General features: G+C 51.0%; 1 protein-coding gene across 3 annotated transcripts in view; it reads right to left on the reverse strand.

Annotated features, from left to right (window-relative positions):
* Positions 1-286: 286 nt before the first annotated feature.
* Positions 287-24,484, reverse strand: part of DNMT1 (DNA methyltransferase 1) — a 45,140-nt gene continuing 20,942 nt past the window's right edge. For 2 of the 3 annotated variants that reach the window (XM_027585729.2, XM_027585730.2), the window contains 28 exons: positions 22,953-22,987; positions 22,586-22,631; positions 22,411-22,491; positions 22,229-22,338; positions 19,180-19,298; positions 18,813-18,905; positions 18,057-18,208; positions 17,711-17,898; positions 17,424-17,607; positions 15,025-15,122; positions 14,665-14,812; positions 13,474-13,589; positions 13,088-13,292; positions 12,876-13,009; positions 11,575-11,748; positions 9,451-9,672; positions 8,000-8,192; positions 7,170-7,254; positions 6,861-6,989; positions 6,216-6,498; positions 5,753-5,894; positions 4,351-4,517; positions 3,755-3,932; positions 2,903-3,098; positions 2,430-2,596; positions 2,087-2,203; positions 937-1,027; positions 406-642 (listed from right to left, as the gene is read on the reverse strand). In XM_027585729.2, the coding sequence (XP_027441530.2) occupies positions 608-642; positions 937-1,027; positions 2,087-2,203; positions 2,430-2,596; positions 2,903-3,098; positions 3,755-3,932; positions 4,351-4,517; positions 5,753-5,894; positions 6,216-6,498; positions 6,861-6,989; positions 7,170-7,254; positions 8,000-8,192; positions 9,451-9,672; positions 11,575-11,748; positions 12,876-13,009; positions 13,088-13,292; positions 13,474-13,589; positions 14,665-14,812; positions 15,025-15,122; positions 17,424-17,607; positions 17,711-17,898; positions 18,057-18,208; positions 18,813-18,905; positions 19,180-19,298; positions 22,229-22,338; positions 22,411-22,491; positions 22,586-22,631; positions 22,953-22,987 (3,888 nt within the window). In that variant the 3' untranslated portion in view covers positions 406-607. Of the gene's footprint in view, positions 643-936; positions 1,028-2,086; positions 2,204-2,429; positions 2,597-2,902; positions 3,099-3,754; positions 3,933-4,350; positions 4,518-5,752; positions 5,895-6,215; positions 6,499-6,860; positions 6,990-7,169; positions 7,255-7,999; positions 8,193-9,450; positions 9,673-11,574; positions 11,749-12,875; positions 13,010-13,087; positions 13,293-13,473; positions 13,590-14,664; positions 14,813-15,024; positions 15,123-17,423; positions 17,608-17,710; positions 17,899-18,056; positions 18,209-18,812; positions 18,906-19,179; positions 19,299-22,228; positions 22,339-22,410; positions 22,492-22,585; positions 22,632-22,952; positions 22,988-24,484 lie in introns of all 3 variants that reach the window. The other variant, XM_027585728.2, reaches the window with a different exon arrangement.

Raw genomic sequence — 24,484 nt, forward strand, 5'->3', positions numbered from 1 at the left:
ACAGAATGAGATAGAGAGAGAGCATGAGAGGGGGGAGGGTCAGAGGGAGAAGCAGACTCCCCGCTGAGCAGGGAGCCCGATGCGGGTCTCGATCCCGGGACTCCAGGATCATGACCTGAGCCGAAGGCAGTCGCTTAACCAACTGAGCCACCCAGGTGCCCCATCGAGTGATCTAACTTTAGACACCTCCATGGAGTCACCTTCAGCTCTGAGGAGCCCACGCTCATCCAGACCCAGCTGAGAGTCAGCTGGAAGTCCCTCAGAAATCACAAGCCACCAGTCAGGGTGATTTATAGGAGAGATTTATTTGAAGAAATATTACAACATATAAAAACTACATAAAGTCTTAATTTCCACTCATACAGTGGTAGATTTGATATAACGCATAATAAAAAACTTTTAAAATCCAGAATGCACAAAGTACTGCACAGTTTGATCACTAAGTCATTAGTTGATAAGCAAACCTCACAGAACAGCTTCATGTCAGCCAAGGCCACAAACACCGTGAACGACACATTTGAACTGACAGACCGACATGTTAAAAATACAACATCAGTGCATGTTGGGGATCCCTGGTGCCAGAAACAAGGGCGACGGGAGGGCAAAACTAGTCCTTCGTAGTTTCCTCCTCCTTGGTTTTAACTAAAGAGAAATAAAAGGTAAAGTCACTGCAGAGCACACATATGACCTTACACTAAGCAACAGACAAGTGTAACAAACAGGCTAAAATCAAGAGCCGTGTTAACAGCCAGGTGTCGACGTTAATGGCCCACCAAACAAGCACCTGCAGGGGCTCGGGATGAATATTCAGTGAGACTGCTCCCAGGTGTTCCCTAGAGATTCCCCAGCTGCCCTGGCTAGCGTCTGAGCCAGGCCACAGGGCAGGCCTGGGGAAAGGGCCCCGAGCTAACCGCAGGCCCACTGCCCCCACTGTACCTGAGGCACTCTCTCGAGCTTTGGCCAACATACAGCGCTTGATCTCCAAGCCAATGGCTTTGGCTAGGGGCGGCGGCACAGCATTCCCCACCTGCAGGAGGGAAGGAGGGAGATGCCCGGTGTGGCATGGCTGGGGTCAGCACCAGCCTCTTCTCAGAACGACGATGAGGGCACAAAGGCCCAGGTCTCCTGCTCACATGGGCCTGCAAAGCCCGGCCACCATGATGGCTCTGGGACCCTCCAACCAGCTCATCTTCACACCCCAAACCCCATGTCAAGACCCACCCACAGAAGAAGGGCCTTTAAAAGGCTTTAGAAAAGCTCAGATCCAGACATGGATGTCACCATGCTTCACTTCCGGCTAAGAGGGGTTGTTTCTAGAGAACAGGACTTCGGGGCGGGGGGAGGCAGGAGGCAGGAGTTTCTGCTATAAGCCCAGGCACTGTTGGCTTTGTGAGCCATGTGCAGGCATTACTTAGACGGAAATACGTTTTCCTCCCTCCCCCACTAGACGGAAATACATTTAAGAAACAGCCAACTCGGGCGCCTGGGTGGCTCAGTCGTTAAGCATCTGCCTTTGGCTCAGGTCATGATCCCAGGGTCCTGGGATCGAGCCCTGCACTGGGTTCCCTGCTCCGCGGGGAGCCCGCTTCTCCCTCTCCCTCTCCCCCTGCTTGTGTTCCCTCTCTCCTGCCTCTCTCTCTGTCAAATAAATAAATAAAATCTTAAAAAAAAGAAACAGCCAATTCAACACCCAAGGGATTGTTGGTTCATTCCCACCCTTAGCAACTGTGAGTTTTCACCGATGCACATTTACTCTGCTCCTTCACTGAGGTTCAGTGCCCTGGAACTTTCCTTTGGGCTAAAGCTGCCTCAGAGCTGTAAATAGCAACCGATGTGCTTAACGACAGCCTGACTTGTGAGCACCCTGGGCCCTAGGGACAGGGTCCCTCCTTCCTGGGGACACTGAGGCCGATCGGCCAACAAACTCAGGGTGCTCAGCGTCCCCTCAGAAGTGACCATGTGAGTACTGCTTCTCCCTGGTCACACAGAGCGGCCCCTCTCCCATCAGGGCCACTCTGTGTCAGACCCCGTTCGGCCCATCCTCGAGGACAGAGGAAAAGCAGGCCGGGTTCCGCTCCCCACTGACCTGTCGGTGCTTATCTAGGATGTTGCCAAACAGCCGGTAGGTGTCCGGGAAGCCCTGGGAGCGAGCGCACTCCCGCACACTCACGACGCGGTGCTGCTCGGGGTGCAGGACGCGGCCCTGGGGGCGAAAGGGGAGGTGGGGAAGGGGAACGAAACTGGGCCCACCTGCCCTTTGGGACAGGAGGAGGGAAGATGCCCCACAGGAAAACTCTAGCCTAGGCCTCAATGGCTGAGTCGGTCTCCGTCAGCACAGAGGCAGGAGGCTAGCCTCTCATGGGCCGGCCCCACCTGCTGAGCCCATGCCTCTGTCCCTTCCCAGGCACGACCCCAGCCCTCAGACCTACCTGTTTGCCCATGGGCTCAGGGTTGGTGACGGTGGTGCTGAAGAAGCCATCCCACTCCAGCCGTCCGTAGAGGCCGGCCCAGTGGTTGTGCCTGTTTCCGGTGTGGGGCAAGCACCAGGGGATGAGCGTGTTGAACTGTCTAGCCGCAGAGTCACAGGCTTTGCCCGCTAGAAGAGAGGGCTGCGATGAGACTGTGGTTATGGAACGGGAGGGACAGAGCAGCCAAGAGTCCTCAGCCGAAGACAAAGCTTTTATGACTTCATGCTCTCAGCCATCTATTTACAGCAGGGCCATCCAGGTTCGGCGGGTCTGTGCCTTGCCCGGGGCCGCAGGTCCATGAACGGCGGCCCCCAGTATCTCCCGCTGGGAGCCCCCTGTACTGCTGCAAGTGATCAGAAGCTGAAGGGGCTGGGGCAGGTGGTTCAAGGTAAACCCAAGGGAAGCCCCACCCAGGGCACCGGCAGGGTCCCCACCTTCCACACAGGAGCAGACCCCGCGGAGGGCCCCAGTGCTGCTGCAGCCGTTCTTCTTATCATGGTACGTGTAGCGCAGCTTCCTGGCCATGGTGCCGTCAGAGAGTCGCACCTCGATATTCGGCAGGTCACGCCAGTCTGAGCCAGGGGCCAGAGGGATGTGCCGCATGCGGGCGGCCACCAATGCACTCATGTCCTGAAAATGCACAGCAGCGCCCACTGTCTGTCACTTCAATCAGGGAGCATTTAAGCACCCATGGTAGGCTGGGCACCACCATTCTCAGCACCGGAAACGGGAACCCCCAGGGGGTTTACATCCCATTGTGGGAGACAAACGGTAGCCCAAATCGACAACCTGGGGACTGCACCTGCCATGGAGGTAGCAGAGCAGGGACATGGAATAGCATGTGGGAGAGTGGGTGAAGGGCAAGCTGAGAGGGCTTCTCTGAGGTGGTGAGAGGTGAGCAGAGCCCTGCAGGATCAGAGAACCAGCTAGAGCAAGAGCTGGGGTTGGTGTATCTAGGAGAACACACAGAACATGGGCAGAAGAGACAAGGTTGGTCAGAGAGGCAGTGGCCAGACACCTGCTCAGGAAGAGCAGCAGCTCAGATGCTCTGTGACCGTGTGCTGCTGCAGGGGGGCACGGATGGTAGTGGCAAGAAGAAAAGCAGGAGGCAAGGAGGTGAGGGCGGGAGCCAGCTGAGAGGATGCTGATTTAAGCTGAGCTGGGAAGGGGCCAGGCTCAGATCCTGCCTCCCACCGCAAGCCCTGGCTGGGCTCCAACCACACGTTCCATTCTCATGAGGCCACTGGTCCTACCAGGCTGGCCCTGCTCTGGCAAGGCACTGTTACCTTACAGATGTGGTCCCTGAGGATGGGCTGGTACTGTGAGCCCCGGAGCTGCCTCTGGAACCAGGACTGAGGCTCCCCATTGTACAAGATCTCCAGTGCCGAAGCTCCATTCCGGACCTCAGGGAGGTCAGACATGGTGTCCCGCACAGTGATGGTTCGGAACGGGCCCGAGCTTAACCTGCAACAGCACAGCAGACTGCTGACAACTCTGGGGATCCAGGCCACGACAGTTCCTCATGTCACAGGTGCCACATCCTGACGGCTGGCCCTGCGACCCCCCCCCCCCAGGGAGGACAACCTAGCTCAGAAGTCAAAGGGCCGCCCAAGGTCATGAGAGCGGCATCCTTCTTAGACCCTGTGTACAAAGACAAGCTGCCCTACGGGCTCTGCTCACAGCCACGACCGGGTCCAGCGGCTGCCCTGCGTGCAGCCCTCACCTAGAGGTCAGAGCAAGACCAGAGGAGGTAAAGCACTTGTGCGGCAGGCCCGCGCCATGCTGCCTGCTCTAACATGTTCTCCTCAGCTCTGGCCTCACGAGAGACCCACCGACACCAAACCTCCCAGGAAACACAGTGGGGCAAGGGGGGTGCTCCCACCTGGTGATGTTGCTGACGAACTTCTTGTCATCCACCACGACACTCAGCTGGCAGGCCCGCGGCGCAAACACGTGCAGTGGCTCCGGAAACAGGGGAAGCTTCTCTCCAGGGGCCGCGGCCAGGATGATGGCCCGCCTCCGCGTCTGGGCCACGCCGTACTGACCAGCCTGTGGAGCGGGCCAGGCACGCACAGTTAGGCGGGCACCTCCAGCCAGCCCCTAATTAACTCAGCAGGTTTACTGCTAACAGAAGTGGGACCACACGAAAGATAAAAGATCCCACGCGATGGCCACTAGTCCCTGGAGAAGGTGGGAGTAAACCATGCTGGCAAGTCCAGCCAGCTCTTTCCAGAGCTCTACGTGGGATCCTGTGATCTCAGTGCTCGGGGAGAAGAGCGGGCAGAGAGCCAAGGAGCCCTGCCGCCTACCCAGCAGCACGTGGTCACAAGTGCTGCCAACAAGGTTTGATGGGTGAGCCCAAGACCCACGGAGGCTGGACCTGGGGGGTGGGGGTGGGTGGCAGCCCAGCACCTCGCTCACGCAGACACTACCTCACTACCTTCCAGCCAGACTTTCTTCCCATTTGAGCACTGCTCCAGCTTTTGTTATGCCATTAGTTACTGAACAGGTATATACAGACTAGCTGCTTTGCAGATCAAGCCTAGTTCCAGCAAATCACCCAAAGTCTCTATCCATTCAGACAGAGCTACCAGTCGCTCCCTGGAGTACGATCTTCCACCTTCTCCTGAGGTTTCTACCTGGGTACATTCACCTGAGAGACATTTTTGCTAACCAGTAACGGTTTAGTCTGTGCATCCTCCTGCACTTTTTTTTTTTAATATTATTTATTTACTTGACAGAGACAGAGAGAGAGAAAGCAAAAGCAGGAACACAAGCAGGGGGAGAGGGAGAAGCAGGCTTCCTGCCGAGCAGGGAGCCCGATGTGGGGCTTGATCCCAGGACCCTGGGATCATGACCTGAGCCAAAGGCAGACGCCCAGTGACTGAGCCACCCAGGCGCCCCATCCTTCTGCACTTCTGGCTTCACCTACCCCGCATGGGGATCTATCTGCTACCTAGAGCTCTGCAGTTGGCCACCATCCTTTCCTCTCAAGAGAAAGGGGGTGGAAACACACAGCCCCTCCTCAGGCACCAGATGATTCGATTGTCAAAACCGTAAGAGGTAGGCAGACTTACTGGTGCACCGGTTCTGTGCTCTCAGACCTGGATGCTACAAGTTTTGCAGAGGTGGGTGCAGGCCCCAGCCGCCACCTCCCCCACGCTCACTGGCACATGTCACTGTAGTACAGGCCTGTCCCGTTCAACTCTTATTCTCAGTTAGAAACCATCTGCCACAGTCCAGGGACCACCGAGCCCCTCCCCTGCCCACACCCGTCTGCCCACCTGCAACACGCCGAAGGTGCACTGATAGCCCATGCGGACGAGGCAGCGGAGAGTGAGCTTCAGGACCATGGAGCGCTTGAAGGAAACGAAATTCCGGACATTCTCCAACAGGAAGTAGCGGGGCCGGTAGTAGTCACAGTAGCTGTGGGAGGTGGCAGAGACTACGAGGGTCATCCGCACGCACCAAATGAAGACCTACTCTACCAGAGGCTACACCCGAATGCTCGAAGTTTGCTCGTTGGGAAGCTACGCTCGGTGACTCTCCAAGTCTCTCTGCCAAAAGCCAGCTGTGAACTCCCTGGAGGCAAAGGCTGGGCGCCTCACCTGCACACACGGCCTCCAGTAGGCACACCAGCTAACCCAGCGACTGTGCGCCGCCAGCACACGTGCTGTCGCAGTCCCAGGGCTGGCTGTCTAGCCACCCTCAGGCAGCCCTGAACACAGGGGCTTCTACTCCGTTTACCTGAGAAAGGAAACCACCAGGGAGTTCTTGAACTTGGAGTAGGTACGAGAGTTGAAGCGGTTCATGCCACTGAACCCTTGGCAAGGCGGCCCACCACACAGCATCTCCACATCTCCCTTCTGAGGCAGCTTTTGACCCCGGGAGTTGGTCGCCTCCCCGGCCATGACCAGCTTCAGCAGTACGTTGCAGTCCTCCGTGAACACCGTGGACCCAGGATTGTTCAGCCGAAATGCCTGGGCCGCAGGGTCCCACATCTCGATGGCCCACAGTGTTTCCGAGATGCCTGGGACATACAAGGACAAATGTGTGCTAAGAACCCCCTTGAATCACACTCGAGGCAGAACTGTGACGGGAGCCAGAAACGTCTTCCAGGTGGAACCTGCCTGATCCAGTTTTACTAGTTTTTTTTTTTTTTTTTTAAGGATTTTATTTATTTGACACAGAGAGACACAGCGAGAGAGGGAACACAAGCAGGGGGAGTGGGAGAGGGAGAAGCAGGCTTCCCAAGGAGCAGGGAGCCCGATGCGGGGCTTGATCCCAGGACTCTGGGATCATGACCTGAGCCGAAGGCAGACGCTTAACGACTGAGCCACCCAGGCGCCCCCAGTTTTACCAGTTATGCAGAGAAACCCTCATGGTATTTACCTGCTTGGTGGAATCCTTCCGACAACCCCCCACAGCCAGAAAACACATCTAAGGTCCGCAGCTTAGGCAGTTTAATTTCTGTCTCTGGTTCACTCGGTTCACACGTTTGAGACTTTGCCCTGCCCTTCCCTGGAAGAGACAGGCCACAAGTTAGGTCATAGCCCTAACCTGTTCTCCCTAAACCCTCATTTTAAATTCACAGCAGAGAATGATGTAATATCAGAAGCTGTGTTTTCATACCAAATGATTCATCAGTTCCCAAATTACATAAGACAGACTTGAAGAGAACCGTGCGGAATAATGACGTACCTTTACCCTTCCCTTTCCCTTTATTTCCAGGGCTACGGGCATGGTTTGGAGGATCTTCAAAGCTTTTGTTCTTGGCATTATAGGCCTAAGAAGGAAAAACCACAACAGTCTGGCAGGGAAACACACTGGTCCCTTTTCTAACAAAGACAATTTAAGTTAATCTGATAAAGATCCACTTAATTTCTCCCTAATTATGGCCATAAGCATTAGCCATCAATAAGAATACTTCGATTTTATTATGCTGGAAACGGGAGGGGAGGGGGGAGTTCTATGATACAAATATTTTGTGGCCAACTCTGGAATTCCTGCTATTCTAAGTACCTGGACTACTCATTCTAAAAATAGACAAAGTGATAATTGGGCCATCCACAGTGCAACATGAGGGAAACACAGGCGTGTATCAACTTCAAATGACCTAACCCAGGAAGAGCCACGCTCAAACAATTTAAAAGCTCTTAACTTAAGTGACAGACTCCCAGATCCTTCCTCAGTCATCAGTGCTCAGCCGTACAGACCTCACCTGGCCACAGACTCTGGGTGAAGGGACTGAGAGGCAGGGCTGAGTCCGCCAGGGAAAGGGGCACCTTTCTGTAACTCACATTAAGGCATTAATAGGGCTAGCAGAGGCCTCCTAGTAGTTTCCAAATAAACTGTACGTACATAAGGACTCTCAAATGTTACTTCGGGCTTAAGAAAGTGTTAAGTTCCAGAAGAATCTGAATACCGCAGATTCATTACTCCAGTGGAATTACTCTGGGTAATTCCACTACTTTCTTGGAGGCTGGAACTTTGACCTGAAGCCCCCCGCTCCAGTAAGTGCAGGGTACCACCTCAAGGAAGTAGAAGCGGTCTGGCCCCCCGGCAGAGAAGTCCTGGAGGCACCCAGGCAGGTCCTCCCCATACTCCACAGTACAGCGGCCCTGCACGGCCTTGAAGTCCACCACCACCTCCTCATCGCTCCAGTAAAGCAGGTTGATGTCTGCGTGGTAACTTGCTGGGGTAGACTTGTGGGTGTTCTCTGGCCTGAAAATGGAAGCGTCTTGGTTAGCAATTCTCTTTTGCTGTTAACTGACAAAAGAATTAAACGGCACCACATTTCTGGGGGTGCTCAGAAAACCAATGGGTAAAGACCACAACCCCATTAGGTCAACCTGATTTCTATCCCCCTTCACTGACACGACCAACAGTGATTCCTCGCCACGGACTCAGCGTGGGATCTGCTGGCTCCTTCACCACAGAGGACAGCTGCCTGCTGCCCATTAGGCGTCTAGGGCTTCCTGCTCTTGCCTGTACCAGCCAGACCTCTCACTCCCTTTCTGCTGATACAAACGATTACTACAAAGACTTTAAGTCTTTGATACACATTAGTTAAGTGAAACAACCTTATACCCATTTCTGATTATTTTCTGGTTAGCTCCTAACCACTAGGAGTTACTAGGATCCCAGAGGCAGACTGATTGAAGCCAAGAACTTGGGAAAAGGACAGACAGAGGGGAACCCGAGAAACAGGAAGGGGCACCTGGGAAGAACAGGAGGAGAGAATGGGGCGGGGAGGGAGGAGGGGGCAGAACTCAGACAATCCTAAATAGACGGCAGAGCCCAGGACATTCCCCCCGACTTTGTCACACGCTTGACTTTTGCGTAAGGATTTCTTTGGGGGAGAGAACTCTGTCACTTTAAAAATGTCTAGGTGCGCCTGGGTGACTCAGTCAGTTAAGCGTCTGCCTTCGGCTCAGGTCATGATCCCGGGGTCCTGGGATTGAACCCCACATTGGGCTCCCTGCTTGGTGGGGAGTCTGCTTCTCCCTCTCCCTCTGCCCCTGCTCACTCGTTCTCTCAAATAAATAAAATCTTAAAAAAAATAAAATAAATAAAATAAAACAAAGGTCTAAAGCAAGGCTATGAAATATAATTAAGTCACTGTCAGCACCCACCAGATAATCAAACACTTAGAAAAACAGCTATCTCGGGCGCCTGGGTGGCTCAGTTGGTTAAGCGACTGCCTTCAGCTCAGGTCATGATCCTGGAGTCGCAGGATCGAGTCCTGCATCGGGCTCCCTGCTCAGCAGGGAGTCTGCTTCTCCCTCTGACCTTCCTCTCTCATGCTCTCTACCATTCTCTCTCTCTCTCAATAAATAAAAATCTTTAAAAAAAAAAAAAAAAGAAAAGAAAAAAAGAAAAACAGCTATCTCTACCAAAGTCTTAAAATATCACTGTTACAATCCCATTTCAGACTTCTAGAAGAGTGCGCCCTCCTGGAAGAGCAGAGGCCTTCACCGACCTGTAGAATTTGTTGATTCTGATCTTGATGTCAGTCTCGTTGGGCCTGCCATTGCTCTTCTTGATACAGAAGATTTCTTTTATTCGGCCAATTCGATATGGCTCAGGGGCATCCAGGTTACTGCCTTTGATGTAATCAGAATATTTCCGGTAGTGTTCTGGATATAAATCTTCGTCCACAGGCTCCTTCCGCGGGCGTTTCACAGGGCTGGACAGCTTGATGCTGCAGAGAAGCAAGCATTATGCATAACTGAACATGAAACCATAAAAAGCAATTACCTCAGGGGGCGCCTGGGTGGCTCAGTCGGTTGGGCAACTGCCTTCGGCTCAGGTCATGATCCTGGAGTCCCGGGATCGAGTCCCACATCGGGCTTCCTGCTCAGCAGGGAGTCTGCTTCTCCCTCTGACCCTCTTCCCTCTCGTGCTCTCTATCTCTCATTCTCTCTCTAATAATTAAAAAAATTTTTAAAAAAGCAATTACCTCAGCCTTCCTTACCAGCCAGTAACAACTACTACTTAATTTGAACACCTTATAAACTAATGCAGCTAAGTGCCCCAAGATTTACAGAGAAATATGAAGTCTCACCCATAGTTTAAAATGAGCATTCTCAGGGCACCTGGGTGGCTCAGTGGGTTAAGCATCTGCCTTCAGCTCAGGTCATGATCCTGGGGTCCTGGGACTGAACCCCACATCAGGTTTCCTGCTCAGCGGGGAGTCTGCTTCTCCCTCTCCAACCCCCCCACCCACTCATGTGGGCTCTCAAATAAAATCTTTAAAAAAATAAAACGAGCTTTCTCCATCTGTGCACTGCTGGCTGACACTGTTTGGATCTGCCCAGCTCCCGGCCACAAGGCAGGACTGCACTTCCTTGCATGTGACTCATTCTGCTCAGTGAGTGTGAGAACACAAGCACTTTCCAGGCGGGAACACTAAACTGCCAGGAGAGCCTCCAGGACGCTCTCCCTTGGCTCAGACTGGCAACTGTGAGAAGGCAGTGGTTCCACCAGCTCAGTTCCGAGTGACCCAACCCGTCAAGTACCCTGTTGAACCGCGAGGGACACACAGCACAGGCAAGGAAACCTCCCCATTTGTGGGCTTATCCCCAAGGCCTAACGGGTGCTCTCCTGACAGGTGCTGACCGAGAGGTGATGCTGCAAAAGGCCCAGGGTGGAGACTCGTGGTCTGGGCGAGCTGAATCTGGCCTTATTCCTGAGGTACAGCTGGTCATCTGATTTGGCTGCACACTTTCAAGGCTGCCATGAGGAGGGCAGCTGCCGTGCTTTCCCACCAGACCCCCTCAGTCTGACAGGTTCCAGAGGGGCCTCTGAGCATGGTGTGGACGCTTGTGCTCTGCAGCGAGCATCTGGGCACACAGCACCTTGGGCACCCTCTCCAATGCACCAAGGACAGCGGGGCTAAAGGGGCTACATGCACCAACTGCCCGAGGCCGGAAGGCCCCTGCCCTCTGTTCTGTAATTCACAGTAACTGAACGGAGGGTGGGGACTGGGTTCCAACTGGGACTTTAGGAAAATGCTACTGCAAGTCAGAAAACGGAGAAATTCGGAAAGTGTTGGTTGTAAACGCAACCCCACGCTAGTTCTTAGAACAAAGACTGGATCAAGTGTGGAAATTCCTCAGCTTTATTTGTCCCCGAAGAGCCCCAAACCTCTGATATACAAAGAGTCTCGATACTTCCTGGTAAATGGGATTGCAACTCCTGTTCATTCAATCTTTACTCTAGGCCAGGCACTGGGCTAAGTGCTCTCCGTTCAACTCACTTCATCCTAAGAGCCGGGCAGGCGAGACCATCCTCCCGTGGAACAGACAGGGACTGAGAGGAGATGGTCTCCGCCCCAAAGCCTCATGGCTGGGCAGGGCCCCACCACGGGCACTAGCGACCCCTTAGCCAGTGCATCCTTGGACTTCCTTCAGGCTTACAGCTTCACTCTGCAGTGAACTATCCGCACTCTACACGGGAGAGGTGGCCGTTGCTGATCACCAGACACTACGGTGACAGTTCAGGCAGCAGCTAGTCCTCGGGGTCCAGGGTGGGGGACATCGCAAAGCCAACCCTGTACTGGTCCAGAGCTCATGGCCCTGACCTGGGCAGAGCAGGCACTCACTTGAACGTGAAGGCCTCGGGGAGGAGGTACACGCCATCACCCACTCGATACTGAATGCCGTTCTTGGTGGCCGAGCTGTAGAGAACCCGGGTGTCCAGGTCCTCAAGCTGTTCCAGGACCCTTGGAATTTCTTTTTGCCTCATTTCAGCCAGACGGGCACAACTTACACAGAACCTGAAGGAGTGAAGGAAAAAAAAAAAAGCCCTGAGCTGGCTGGTAGCGACTGCAGCAACGACAACCAGTGGCCTAATCCAAAAACTCTGATGACCAACAGAAAATATTTGTAGATATTTGAAGGAAGTAGCTTTCCTGTAGTTTATGTTCACACTTTGGAAAACACTTACTTGGGACCAAAGATATAACACAAGAAAATGACAAGTCAATTCCACTTTCAAGTATCTGATATAAAAACCCTAAGATGGGGCGCCTGGGCGGCTCAGTCGTTAAGCATCTGCCCTCGGCTCGGGTCCTGACCGAGCCCCGCATCGGGCTCCCTGCTCGGTGGGAAGCCTGCTTCTCCCTCTCCCACTCCCCCTGCTTGTGTTCCTTCTCTCGCTGTCTCTCTCTCTGTCAAATAAATAAAATCTTAAAAATAAATAAATAAATAAAACCCCTAAGACAAACAGAATGTAGAATACGGTAAGGAATACACCACAAGCAAAAATGCAGAGTGGCTCAGTCAGAACTCCATGTCAAAGGAGTCTCCTACTATTCTCTCTATAGGCTGAAAAGCTAGCTGGTAAAATTCATTATTTCTCATCAATAAGCCCATAAAGGAGAGCTCGAAATGGCCTTCACTGGAGATCAAGTCAGAAGGCAGCAGCAGGCCGACGGGAGAAACCCCAGAAGCACGTAAGGCAAGCCTCCCAGCCCTCACCCCATCAGCCTCACTGCTGCTGGAGGGGTGCCAGTGCCACGCTGAGTTCAAACGGTGAGGTACAGAGGCTACAAAGGAAGGCACGGGGCACTGAACACCCAGAGAAAATTTTAAAAAGCCTCCCTAAAAGCGACTGCTTCTAACTCACCAGTTAGAATAAAGCAGCATCAGAGGGACCACTTATGAAAGAAAACCTCTAAGAAACACAAAGAAACGGGCAAGGTCTGTAGCACAAACGCTGAGAAGCACACAAAAACACACATTCTGCTCTGGGATGGGAGAGCTTCTCGTGAAGGTAACTCCACGCCCGGGCTGTCCATACATTTAAAGCGACTGTGACCAAGTCGGGCTGGCGTTTGATGAGCAGGGGAGGAAAACCCCGCCAGGGAGCGGCACATGAGCGTCAGTGGCCGGCCGCACTCACTTGTACTTGTTCTCCTCCGCTGGCTGGGTTCTCGGAGGGGACTCAAATCTCGCGTAGTCTTGATCATACCACAGTTGGTAGAAGTAGGTCTTTCCGTCATCCTCCGTTATCAGAGCCTCGGGATCCATGCCTCCCTGTGAGCACAAGGACCCAGTGTCAGCCATGACCCCACGCAGGGAGGGAAGGGCACGAGAGGGGCACTGGGCACTCACCTCCAAGGCCCAGTTCTCCGATGGAGCTTTATAGACGACCTTCACCTTGCTGTGGATGTACGAAAGCTGCATGTCCTCACATTCATCCACCAGGAACAGCTCCAAGGGGTCCGATGTGGCTCCGAGGACTGTGTCTGTCCCGGCGCAGAACCAGTGGGCATGAAACATCTGCCCATTGCTGCTGTCCTCCCACAGCGCAGTGACCCTGGAGTCCGAAGAAAGTCACTCACCTGACTGGCAAATCTGGACTGAATCTACTTAGGGCAACTTGTGTTCTCTTTTTGCAATTAGCCTAGCAAAGAGCCGCCACTGCTCTCCTTATGTAAGCATCTCCTAGTTGTCTAAGAGAATGTGTGCTGAAGTCAAGCAAAGGAAAAGATACAAACCTTGCTAAATATAGCGGTTTTGAGGAGTCATCTGGAATAACAGAGACACAGTCCCCCACTTCCAGGGTTTCTGAGTCGATGCAAACCTTCTTAAAGTAATTCTTCTTCCCATCAGTCTGAAAACAAGAGCTTCATTTCAGGTGAGGATGGGTTTGAAGGTCCAGTCTCTGCTTGACCTACCTGTTCCTATTACTTTGCATAAAAGCCTAACTTCTAATAATTCTGTTAAATCACGAGCCTCTACCAACCTGGCTACTACAGAAAACATCTACCTCCCTTAGCTGGAAATCTACATGAAGAGCACTCACTTTCCCTCCTCATCAGCCCTGCCCTTCAGTGTCAGCAGCAAAGCAGATTCCAGCATTTGATTTTAACCAGCACCAGTCCCAACTCCTTGCACCAAGGTCCTAAGGCCACATCCCAGCCCCAACTCCTGTCAGCCACAAGGACCTACTTCTCCCACCAGGAAAGCTAGTTTCCCCCTGAGGGCCTCTGCCCTGCCTCTCCCCTACATCTTTGTGAGGCTGGTTCCTCGCCAACCTTCTGAGTCTCAGTTCAGAGGCTGCCTCCTCAGGAAGCCTCCAAGGCCCCAACCTCCCTCCAGCCCTGCATCCGCTGGACAGTCCATGTGCCTATTCTCCTGTCCTAGAGGATCAGCACCATAGCACAGAGGCTTAGCCATGTCCAGGCCTACAGCAGTATCTGGCACGGGTAGGCCTCACGCTACAGAGCGGATCTTTGGCCTACAGACATCAAGGAAGCAGTGCTAAAGGAAAGGAAAGCTCTCCAGCTTTGGTAAAAGTTGTGCCTTAGATAGACAACAGCCAATCACAGAACGACAGGGAGGCAATCTGCTAGTGTCGCAAAAACACCCACGCCCAGGCCAGAGGGGGCAGTGGTGGCTCTCTTTGAAACAAGCTTTGAAGGAGAACCAGCCTGACACCCCCAGGACAGTGTCAAATGCCCACTTTGGAATGTTAGGAGTCTGGGCACACAACAAAAACAAAAAACATTTCTGGTGCATGGCCAAGGGCCTTGGCCTCTCCCACGGGCCCTACTCTTCTCATAGGCAAACGAGCAGGTCTCTCCACTCCAGGGCTCAGGCTGCTGAAGCGGTTTGGCAGTGATACAGAGGGGACAACTCTTTTCTCAGAGGTATGACAATAAGAAGACCAGCTTCTCCAGGATTACCTTGACAGCGTCTCCAACCCAAGAGATCCGATTCTTGTTCTGTTTCTTTTTCTTCCCCTGATGCATTTTTTTGGGTGATGGCATCTCTGGAATATTGTCATCGACTTCTTCATCGTCATCTGCCTCCTTCATGGCCATGTTGGGGCACCTATAAAATCACTTGTTATAAGCAAATCCCCTTTTATAATAAAGTAAAACCTACTGGGGATGTTTTAGTCAGATAACGCAGACAGACCGGGGACAACGCTAGAAGGGAAGGCTGCCTGCTCTGGATAGCTCAGCCCACCTGTCCTGTGCAAAGCTCATCTGCCACCAGCTGGCATTTTCCTCTGCTACAAGAACGGCGTCAGCCAAACCTACCTCCTCTCTTGGCAAGCCTGTTTGCTCCGTCCGCTACCACCAAACTTAACCATATCTTTACAGGCTTTACACTGTCCACATTCGGGCTGTTGACAAACCTAAAAAGTTTAAGAAGTGAATGAAATGGCCATTAGTAACCACTGGTAACCATTTTTTTGGTGAATTACAATTTAAAAAAAATTGTATTTATGGGCGCCTGGGTGGCTCAGTCGTTAAGCATCTGCCTTCAGCTCAGGTCATGTTTCTGGGGTCCTGGGATCGAGCCCCACATCGGGCTCCCTGCTCCGTGGGAAGCCTGCTTCTCCCTCTCCCACTCCCCCTGCTTGTGTTCCTGCTCTCGCTGTGTCTCTCTGTCAAATCAATAAATAAAATCTTTAAAAAAAAAAATTGTATTTAGCCTCATTAGGTGAAGTATGAGAAGTAAGTTCAGAACAAGATCCCATTCACACCCTCCAGGTTAGCAAATTTAAAAAGCAGGGCATGTGTTGGGACAAGTGCAGAGAAATGAGAGCTCGCAAAGCTCAAAGGGTAAGCCAGCACCACCACTTTGGAGTTTTTTGTTTTTTTTTTTTTAAAGATTTTATTTATTTGACAGAGAGAGAGACAGCAAGAGAGGGAATACAAGCAGGGGGAGTGGGAGAGGGAGAAGCAGGCTTCCTGCCGAATAGGGAGCCCGATGCGGGGCTCGATCCCAGGACCCTGGGATCATGACCTGAGCCAAAGGCAGACGCTTAACGAGTGAGCCACCCAGGCGCCCCATACTTTGGAGTTTTCTAGACCAAAGTTAAACCTATAATGCACACCCCAGCAATTCTGCTTCTACGTAGAGATGGTCACAAGAAACCTCATTCAAGGGGCGCCTGGGTGGCTCAGTTGGTTAAGTGACTGTCTTCGGCTCGGGTCACGATCCCAGGGTCCTGGGATTGAGCCCCCACATCGGGTTCCCCGCTCGGCGGGAAGCCTGCTTCTCCCTCTCCCACTCCCCCTGCTTGTGTTCCCTCTCTCGCTGTGTGTCTCTCTCTCTGTCAATTAAATAAATAAATAAATAAATAAAAATCTAAAAAAAAAAAAAAAAAAAAAACTTCAGCAGTTAAATTTCTTAAAAAAAAAAAAAAAAGAAACCTCATTCAAGGACACTGCCACAGCATTAAAACAGAGGGATAAGCTGTGATATTCATATAATGAAACACTATTAAATAATCAAAGTGAGTCAACTAGAACTAACTGCATCAACACATAGCTGGCGCAAATACCAGTTGTGTGTATTTAAGAAGCTCTGAAAACTGCATATACATGTGTTAAATGAAAAAAATAAAACCAAAAGAATGGTGAGAACATGTGAATTCCTGTTAATGAAACAAAAGGAAAACACAGTCCAGCAAGGCAGTGTGAACACAGGTTCTAAAGGCAGCTGTAGTATTTTCACATTTGAGTTTTTGTCCAAAATAAGTCAAATACAGGCGGACCTCAGTTCCAGGCCACCACAGTAACATGAGCCGAATGAAGTTTCTGGTTTCCCAGCGCAGATGAAAAGTTACGTTTACACTACACCATAGTCTATTAAATGTGTTATTAAATAGCTTTAGGTCTTAAAAAAAAAAAAAGGATATTCTTTAAAAATTGTTTATTGCTAAATATATGCTAACCATCATCTGAACTTTCAGCAAACTACAGTCACTGGTCACAGATCACCATACATATGATGAATAAGTTTGAAATACTGCAAGAATTACCAAAATGTGACAGACTCAGAGTGAGAAAATGCTGTTGGAAAAATGGCACCAATAGACTTGCTCAATGCAGCGTTGCCACAGAACTTCGATTTTTAAGAAACCAAAAATACACACAAAAAACCCCCCAAAAATGCAGTATCTGTTTAGTACAGTAAGACAAGGTATGCCTGTAGTAGATACCAAAATACCTCCGCTCTCGGTGACTGGAGAAATTAATCCCCCTAATCCTGAGTGAAGTAAATATAAGAATTCAGAGGAAGAGAGGGCTTTTAAAAGGCCTCAAATCTATTTTGGATAGAGTCCCGACTTTCCTGGGAAAGTTACACTAGGAGACGAGGAAGGCTCCGGGGAGGATGTCCTCTGCGGCGGCAGCACCTCTGTGGGGTAATGCCTTCCTCTGCACTCACCCAGGCTGCTAGATACGGTGCGATCCGGACAGAGCAATGCCACCCGGGAGGCCAGCCTCTCTGGTGAGAGCAGCATTAACAGCCAAGTGCCCAAGCACACCTCTTTGCACAGCTGTCCGGTCAATCTGCTTGTCCCATGAGGCATGCAATCCCCCCCAGGTAACCTTGTTTTCAGGGTGACATTTGAGGAGGGAGAGTCTCAAGCCAGAAGAAAGAAGTTCTTCAGATTACACAGGGAGCCCAGCCCAAGTGAGATTACCTCACAGACGCCACACCGCCGGCGTTTGAAGGCATTCTCCTTGTCCTCTTTGTCATCCTTCTCGATTTGCTCTGCGAAGAAAGTGTCAAAGATCTGGTAGACCAGCTTGGTAGTGGTGGCTTTAGTGGGGCCTTTGTCCTTCTCTTTGGCAGAATGCCCGATGGTCCGACGTCTTTCAGCTCGCCTGGGACAGAGGTTTCCATCGTGTCAGTGGGCTAGGGAGGAGCACCCATGACACTACCTTCTCTGGTGTCATGTCTTCGGTTTTATTCCTGCTGCATCCTTACCTTTTTCCTAGGGTGACCCCAGCCAACTTGATCAGGTCTCTCATGCAAGGGGTCAGAAAGATGGGCTGCTCATCACTGTCCCCAGCCTCATCATAACTTTCTACTTGTTCTACCACAAACTGGGCATGTCGAAGGAGAGAATCCTCTGTGAATCGATTCAGGTTGAGCACAGAAGGAGGAACAGTGGTCTTTAAGAAAAACATCAGAAGTTTCTCTTAGGCTTAAGCAAAACTGTTCTAATAAAACTGAAAAACGGTTTCTCATTTGAGATGTGTTTTCTAGCAACATCTATGCGGCATGTAAATAGGCATGAATCCCAGGTTACAAAGAACCCTGAACCTCTCACCTCAATCTTATTGATCAAGTCTTCATAGGTTGAGTCTGGGTTGCTCTGCAGGAACTCAACCACGATCTTACTTATGTAGATCTTCTCCTGCATCACGCTAAACAGTGGTGCATACTCTGGGTTGGGATCCATCAGAATATATTCGGCAAAAGCTGAAGTAAACAGAAATTTTAAGAAGTGGTTTGAATCTAATGACAACTACGATGGCCAAAGGCCAGGGATGAGTCTATGAAGACTATGGAATAGTCTAAGTTGTTCCATACGCAAAAGTCAACAAAACGCGAAGTACATTCAGAGTGAACTCATTCAGAAGTGGTCTAAGACAGCTAGAGAACGGGGGTGCCTGGCTGGCTCACTCAGTAGAGCATACAACTCGATCTCAGGGTTATGAGTTCAAGCCCTATGTTGGGTGCAGAGATTCCTTAAATAATATCTTAGAGACAGCTAGAGAATAGGAGACTGGCCAAGTGGCCTTATTTGGGCTCATCTTTGTTTTTGGAATTCAGTCTGGGTTTGAGCTATAAGAATAGGACCTGCTCTTTCTTCTAACTGGAGGGTCAGTTCCAGAGTCAGCTGTAACTCCTAGAAAAGTCACCCTATTGGAACCCGACCTAGTTCCCACACAGTCACAAGTTAGTCACCTGCTGCTCATGTGAGCCTGAGGCATCCCACCAGAGCCCAACCAAGCCCGAGGGAGGGCAGGAACGAAGGCCCCCTTCAGATCCCATTACAGTCCCCGACTGGCCACATACTTACAAGTGCTGAAGCCAATGAGCGCCTTTTCACCTCCATCAAAGCCAGTGATCCACCATTCGTTTATAGGGCCAAGATTTTTGCCATTAACACCACCTAAGAGAAGAAAAAGTTTCCTGAAAAGAAATGAACTAAGAGCTAGGACTCCCATCAAACCCCAGAAGGGTCAGTGGCACTGAGTGCTCCCGAGCTGACTGCGCTCATCAGCCAAAGCGGGCAGCCCGCAGAGCCAGCAAGTGTGCTAACAGCTGTCCACAGCACGTCTTAAGTCCCAACTTGAAGAAGAGTAGTTGCAGCTGAGTACTGCTTTGGAGGTGAGCTTTGTTTTTAAGATCTCTGTCCCACACAGAACATGGAGTGTTCCACTTACCTTCAAGAGATGGGTCATCATCGTATATTGGCTTTGCATAACCGGAGAAGAAGAGTTCAACGTTCTTCTCAATGAGGCCGGTGTCGATCGGGCACAGGTGGCCGCGCTTACAGTACACGCTAGACAGGCAACAGAGAGCCGTTACCAGCCGACCGGTGGAGGCAGTATCGGTGCAGAGTTCCGTTCAGACACGAGGTGACGGGCCCAGGTGCAAGTCCTAGACTCCTACCTTTTCGGTTGCCAGAACACTAGATCAGCACAGTGTCCCCACCCTGACAGTTCTACCCGATTCTCCCACCGGTGCATCAAGAGGACCTTGATGTCTGCAGACCTAGATGTCTACAAGGGTGACACCAGGAGAGTGGTGAGTCTTACAGCGGGAGGACAGGAAACCTCGTAAGGGAGCAGTAACTACATCTTCCCTCGGCATATCGCCAACGGAGGAACACTGGCTTCTCAGACCTGTTCCACCCAGAGTCGTGCAACCATCGCCTCCATCTAGCTCCACAACATTGTTACTGCCCCAGAGAAAATCCCCTCTGGTAAGCAGACACTGCTGCCTATTCTGTCCCTGCCCCTGGCAATTCCCCACTCTGTTTCTCTGCATTTACCTATTCACGCTATTTCATACATGGTTAAGTGTTACAGGAGTTTGACCTCAAAAAAAAAGAAAGGGGGGCATAATAAAGCATACTATATAATAATATGAAAGTAGTACAAAGATGGGTGCCTGGGTGGCTCAGCTGTTGGGTGGCTCAGCTGTTGGGCGTCTGCCTTCGGCTCAGGTCATGATCCCAGGGTCCTGGGATCGAGGCCCACATCGGGCTCCCTGCTCAGTAGGAAGCCTGCTTCTCCCTCTCCCACTCCTCCCACTTGTGTTCCCTCTCTCTCGCTGTGTCTCTGTCAAATAAATAAATAAAATTAAAAAAAAAGAAAGAAAGAAAGTAGTACAAAGATATGGCAAGGACAGCCTCATTTGGAGGGTTAAATCTCAAGCTTGAAGGCATCCACAGTCCTACCACCCAAATGCCAAACTTCAGAAGAACATGAAATCGGTATGTGTGTGTGTGGGGGGGGGTTGTGGTTGGGGGGGCGGGGTTCCTTCCTGCTCAGGCTGGCCTCAAAAACTACTTTCTGCACCAGAGGTACCATCTCATCCCTCCAAGGCCCAGGCAGGCCACACACAATCTGCAATCTCTCGAGAACACCACCCTCCACCATGATCCCATAGCCTAGGCCCTTAGGAGCCAGAAATCCACATCCTGAAATGTCACAGAACTTAATGAAAACATGAATATCTTGAGTTAAACTCCCCTACTACGTGCCAGTCATGATAGACATGGGTCATACTCTGCCCTCAGGCCTTAGGCCCAGTGGGCTACATGGACACTTATCAAGGGAAAACAGGATACTGGGGACCTACAGAAGAGGAAGAAATAGTGCCCAGCCCGACAAGCTGTCCATGGACCCTCTTGGTAGAGGTGGTATCAGGGAGAAGTTCTAAGTTCCAGGCAGGGACAGGACTCACTAATTCACAGTATGGACCCTGCCCTGGACTTGTTTCCACTTGCCACTTTCAGCCCAAGTACCAGAGGTCAGCAGAGTCCCTAAATAACTCAGGCAGTCTGGCTCCAACGGCCCGAGGCTAAGAAGCACATTATCCCTGGAAAGTGTGTCTTTAGTGCCACCACCCCACCGTACAGGAAGGAGTCTACAGCAGATCCCTCTCAAGGAGGGAGCCAAGAGACCCCAAGCTCTGACATTCCTGACTACGGCAGCCCTGGCTCCAGCTCCTGGTCCTCTCCTGAGCCTTAGTCCTGAGAGACACAACAGGGAGACATGAGGGCATGAGCATCAGCTGTATCAGCTGATTTCACTGGCAGAGTTGAGGGCCAGGCCTTGAGGATCACTGGTAGGCGGACAGCATCCTGACACAGATCAGGATCCTGATCATGTTGGAGAGGAAGATACAGCCAACCACCGACCACATGAAGCATGAAATGTGCTGAAGAAACATACTGGGGATCTTGTCTGAGGGCAAGAGAACCCCTAACCTATGGGGCAGGGGTGTCATGGAAGTGATGCCCACCTGAGGCTAACAGGTGTGATGGAGGCAATCCACCCCCATCATTCTCCACAGGAAGGGGAAAAGCACCTGCCAAGGCCTGAAAGAAACTGGGCTAGTCCTGGAGGCAAGCCATTTCCCACAAAGTGAAGCCTCAGAGTAACTGCAGCCCCAGGGAGAAGGAGCTGAATGGAACAGCGGGTGCTGAAGAACGTGGAGACTGCGTACTCAAAGGTTTGTTTGAACCTAGCCAAAGGCACGGTCCAGATGCCAAGACCTGCACTCAGAAAGCTCAGGGGTCATTGCCACAGCCTGCAAAGCCCTGCAGGATCTAGCCCCCTCCCTGACCCCCTGCTCCCTCAACTCCAACCACAGCAGCCTCATCACTGAGTCTTCCAAAGCCAACAGGAGTCCACCTCGGAGTCTCTGTACCTGCTGCCCCCTCCACCTGGTGGGGGGGGAGCAGGGACGTCTTTCCCTAGCTATCCGCTTGTTCTCTATGGCACCAAGGGCTCTGCTCAAGTCACATACCCTCCCTTCCAAAAACATTCTTTCTCCCAACCCCTCTGTTCACCATGCTTTTCACATCAGTCGTAGCTGTTACTACCTGACAGGCGTAACTGTTTCTGCCTCCATGAAAGCAGGAACCTGCTGTGCTCCACCCCTAACACCTAGATCAGTACCTAGCACCTGGCTGGCCCTCCTTTGAATGAGCTTCAGGATATGCATAGACTGAAGATTAAATACATATAGTTTTAACAAACCACACAGCAAATTCTACTATACTCCTACTATCTTTGTGGTTCTTATCCATGAAGTGTTAGCAACTTAAGAAATGTTACAGGTAGGTGCTGAAGAACTTCACTAGGATGGGGGAAGGGGGAAAAAAACGAAAACAAAACAAACAACTTCACTAGGATCTTAAGAATTTTAGCATCTTCAGGGAAGTGCTATATTACAAAAGAGCAGAAGCATATCCGTTACCTGAAGCAGGTCAGTTTGTGTTGGGGAAGAGCCTCATAACTCTCAAAGCCAGACTCATTGGCATCGAAGATGGAGAGTTTCTCACTTGTCAACAACTGTGGCTCATCCACCTGAGAGACATCGGACCATTAGGCAGGAGCAGAGACAGGGACTGGAAGGCTGGGAGTAGAGCCAGAACTTACTGCGTCAGGAGGATGCTGTTCATACTTTAGTTCGGCATCATCCAGGTACTGTCCACACTGCACACACCGCAGAGGATTGGTCTGGGGGCATGAACACAAACAGCGCTCAGACAGCCAGCTCTGGGCAACCCCACTGGCACCGTAGCATTGGGTTTACCCCCAGCTATAGGTTTACCTTGGAGGACACTACTGTTTTGTTTCGAGCCATTTTTTTCTCAGTTCTGAGAATAAAGCACAAGATGGTTTGGCTTTTTTAATCCTATCAGAACATGTAAGAATCTACCAAAGCTACACCTTATCTACCAACACAGATGAGCATCAGCTGCTGCCTCAGGGGCAAGGGGCTGGGTCCACGCCCCATCCTTACCACACAGAGGGCACCTGCCTCATGCAGAATTGGAATGTTTTGGTCCTGAGCTCACAGACCCAATCAGATACAAAGCTAAGCTAAGGCTGCTCTAAATTCATTAAAAACCTCTTTTTCTTTCTAGAACATATTAAAATTATGACCTGCTTTTACCAAGACAAAAATAAGTTCTTACGGTTCTTTGGATGTAGTTTTGCGTCTCTTCTCTTCCTAAACAGAGAGAACGAAAGAGGAGTGAAGGGTACAAAAGTATTTTATATCTGAATAATGCTTCAGAATTTTATCTACATGGTTATCACAAAACCTAGTCAGAGGCAGGGAAGAAGGCAGTCAAAGGACCAGTGAGACCCCAGCCATCTGCAGTGTATAAAGTCTTATATTCAAAATTCCTGTAATGAAAGCCTCCCTTAACAGACTCCTAACAGACCCTTTTTTTTTTTTTTAAAGATTTGACAGAGAGCACATAAGTGAGCACGCACAAGCAAGGGGAGCAAGGGAGGAAGAAGGAGGCTCCCCACAGAGCAGGGAGCCCAATGTTGGGCTCAATCCCAGGACCCTGAGATCACAACCTGAGCCAAAGGCAGTCGGTTAAGCATCTACCTTTGGCTCGAGTCATGATCTCAGGGTCCTGGGATCGAGCTCCATGTTGGGCTCCCCACAGAGCAGGGAGCCCACTTCTCCCTTTCCCTCTGCCCCTCCCCCGGCTTGCGCTCACTCTCTCAAAATCTTTTTCAAAAAAAAAAAAATTAAAATTAAAATGCTTAGCTTTCTTGTACAAGCAGTACCTCATAAGTCAACAACTGATGAGGGGTGCTATGAAATGAATTAAGTCTCCCCGAATTTCAAGCTGAAGCCCTAACCCAGAATGTGGCTGCATTTGGAGAGGAGGCTTTTAAGGAGGTGACCAAGGTTAAAAGGGTGGTCATAAGGGTGGGCCCTAATCCAATAGGACTATGTCCTTGTAAGAGACATCAGGCTCACACTCTCCCTCCACGCTCGCACGGGGAAGAGCCTGTGAGGACATGGTGAGAAGGCAGCCATCGGCAAGCCAGGAAAAAAGGCCTCACCAGAAACTAACCCTGCTGGCACTTTGATCTTAGACTTTGAGTCTCCAGAACTATAAAAATAAACATCTGTTGTTTAAACCACCTGGACTATGGTATTATATTAGTCTGCTTGGGCCACCATAAAGAAAGGGGAAACTTCTTTCTAGAATTATTTTGGGTAAATGAAGGAATGAGAGAACTGGACTATCACCACTTTGCAACTCCCAGTGATACAGACTTAAGCAATAACTGCTAAAAACCTCGAATGAAAAGCTGAGAGGGACTTTATAAAGGATGGATCGGGTGACAACACTTCGGCCCAGTGATAAGTCTTAAAACCATAAATAGACAACTGTGCCTTCTGGTGTGATGCAACAGGAAGCACCTGGCACCACCTCAGCAGTCCACTGAAAACAGAGGACCGGCTTCTGGGTAAGCCCCCAGACCTGTAGGAGACAGGGCTGGAGAGAGATGCTTAACAAAAGAGGAGTGCGAACAACAAAAAACCAAAACCCAGAAACTGTACAGGTAAGCCAGTTCCCTCCATAAACCACAAGAGAAAGGGGCACAGCTCTGGATGAGACAGGACAAATACCAACCAAATTCACTGTACAGACCTCGTTTGGGTCCTGATTCAGTCTCCGCTGTCTTTTATAGGCAG

Source organism: Zalophus californianus, chromosome 1 (genome assembly GCF_009762305.2).
Source record: "Zalophus californianus isolate mZalCal1 chromosome 1, mZalCal1.pri.v2, whole genome shotgun sequence".
Taxonomy (NCBI): Eukaryota; Metazoa; Chordata; class Mammalia; order Carnivora; family Otariidae; genus Zalophus; species Zalophus californianus.